This window comes from Monoraphidium neglectum (assembly GCF_000611645.1).
Source record: "Monoraphidium neglectum strain SAG 48.87 unplaced genomic scaffold scaffold05748, whole genome shotgun sequence".
In the NCBI taxonomy this organism is placed as follows: Eukaryota; Viridiplantae; Chlorophyta; class Chlorophyceae; order Sphaeropleales; family Selenastraceae; genus Monoraphidium; species Monoraphidium neglectum.
Window position 1 is genome coordinate 1 of NW_014007883.1, and position 1,121 is coordinate 1,121.

The window sequence follows — 1,121 nt, forward strand, 5'->3', positions numbered from 1 at the left end:
GCCCCACCACGCCCCCCACGCCCCCCACCTGGTGCGTCACAAGCAGCCTCGTCGCGCCCTTCATGACGGCCGCAGGGCCCCCTATGCAGCGTTCAAACAGCTGCGCCGCCACCTTGGGGTCGACAGCCGACAGGGGGTCGTCCAGCAGTTGGACGTCCGCGCGCGAGAACGCGCTGCGCGCGAGCGCAAGCCGCGCGGCCTGCGGGGATGCGAGGGCCGATTTTCAAATTTCGTTGGTTGCTGGAGTGACCGTGTGGAGCGAGCGTGCCTCGGCTCGACGCCGCGGCAGGGCGGCTGGGCCTCTGGAGGGCTCGGGCTGGGGCAGGGAGGGTGCGGCAGAGCGGACGCATACACAAGTTGTGCGCAGTGCAGCGGAGCTGGCGCGCCCTGCGCCGCACCTGGCCGCCCGAGAGGCTGCTGCCGCCGTCGCCCAGGGGTGTCAGGTCGCCTGCGCGTGGCCAGGCCGGGGGCAGCGAGGGGCGCCAAGGCTGGTCCTAATCTGTCAACCGTCGGGCGGCAGCGACGCAAGACAATCCGTGCGAGCATGCGAGCGACCGCTATATCACTCCTCCACCGCCTCTGCGCGTCACCGACCGCCGCCGCCTTCGACCCCCTGCTTCTGGCTTCGGGTGCGCCCGCTCTGGCCCCCCAGCCGCTAGTGCGGGCACGCCCCCAGTGGCCCCACCCACCCGCCGCCAGCGTCAGCAAGTCATTAGTCAGCGCGCACGCCTCCACAACCGAATTGTACAGGGCCGCCTCGAGCTTCCGCTCGGCATCCCTCGACCCGCTCCCGCTCCCGCTCCCGCCGCGCCCATGGTGGCCGTGGCGCCCGCCGGGGTCGCCGCCGGGCGCCGCCTGTAGGGTCGCGAGGACGCGCCGTTCGCGCCGCGCCGCGGCGCGGCCGTGCGCGCAGGGCGCGCCCTCGGGGGCGCCGAGGGTTATGTTTTCCCGGAGGGTGCCAAACGCGACCCATGGCTGCTGCGATACGAGCGCGGTGCGGCCCGCGACCACCACCTCGTCGTTTGAAAACAGGTCCCCCAGAACGGCAGGGTCTTTGCCGCCCCGCCTGTCGCCATCGCCGCCGCCCAGGGCGGGGGCGGCGCTGGCCGCCCGCCCCGCGC

At 73.7% G+C, this 1,121-nt stretch overlaps 1 protein-coding gene across 1 annotated transcript in view; it reads right to left on the bottom strand.

Annotated features, from left to right (window-relative positions):
- Positions 1–223: 223 nt before the first annotated feature.
- MNEG_15873 (hypothetical protein) overlaps positions 224–1,121 on the bottom strand; it is a gene marked incomplete at both ends in the record, with an annotated part of 2,763 nt that continues 1,865 nt past the window's right edge. The window contains 2 exons of the mRNA XM_014035656.1: positions 224–316; positions 399–448. Of these exons, the coding sequence (XP_013891110.1) occupies positions 224–316; positions 399–448 (143 nt within the window). The remainder of the gene's footprint in view (positions 317–398; positions 449–1,121) is intronic.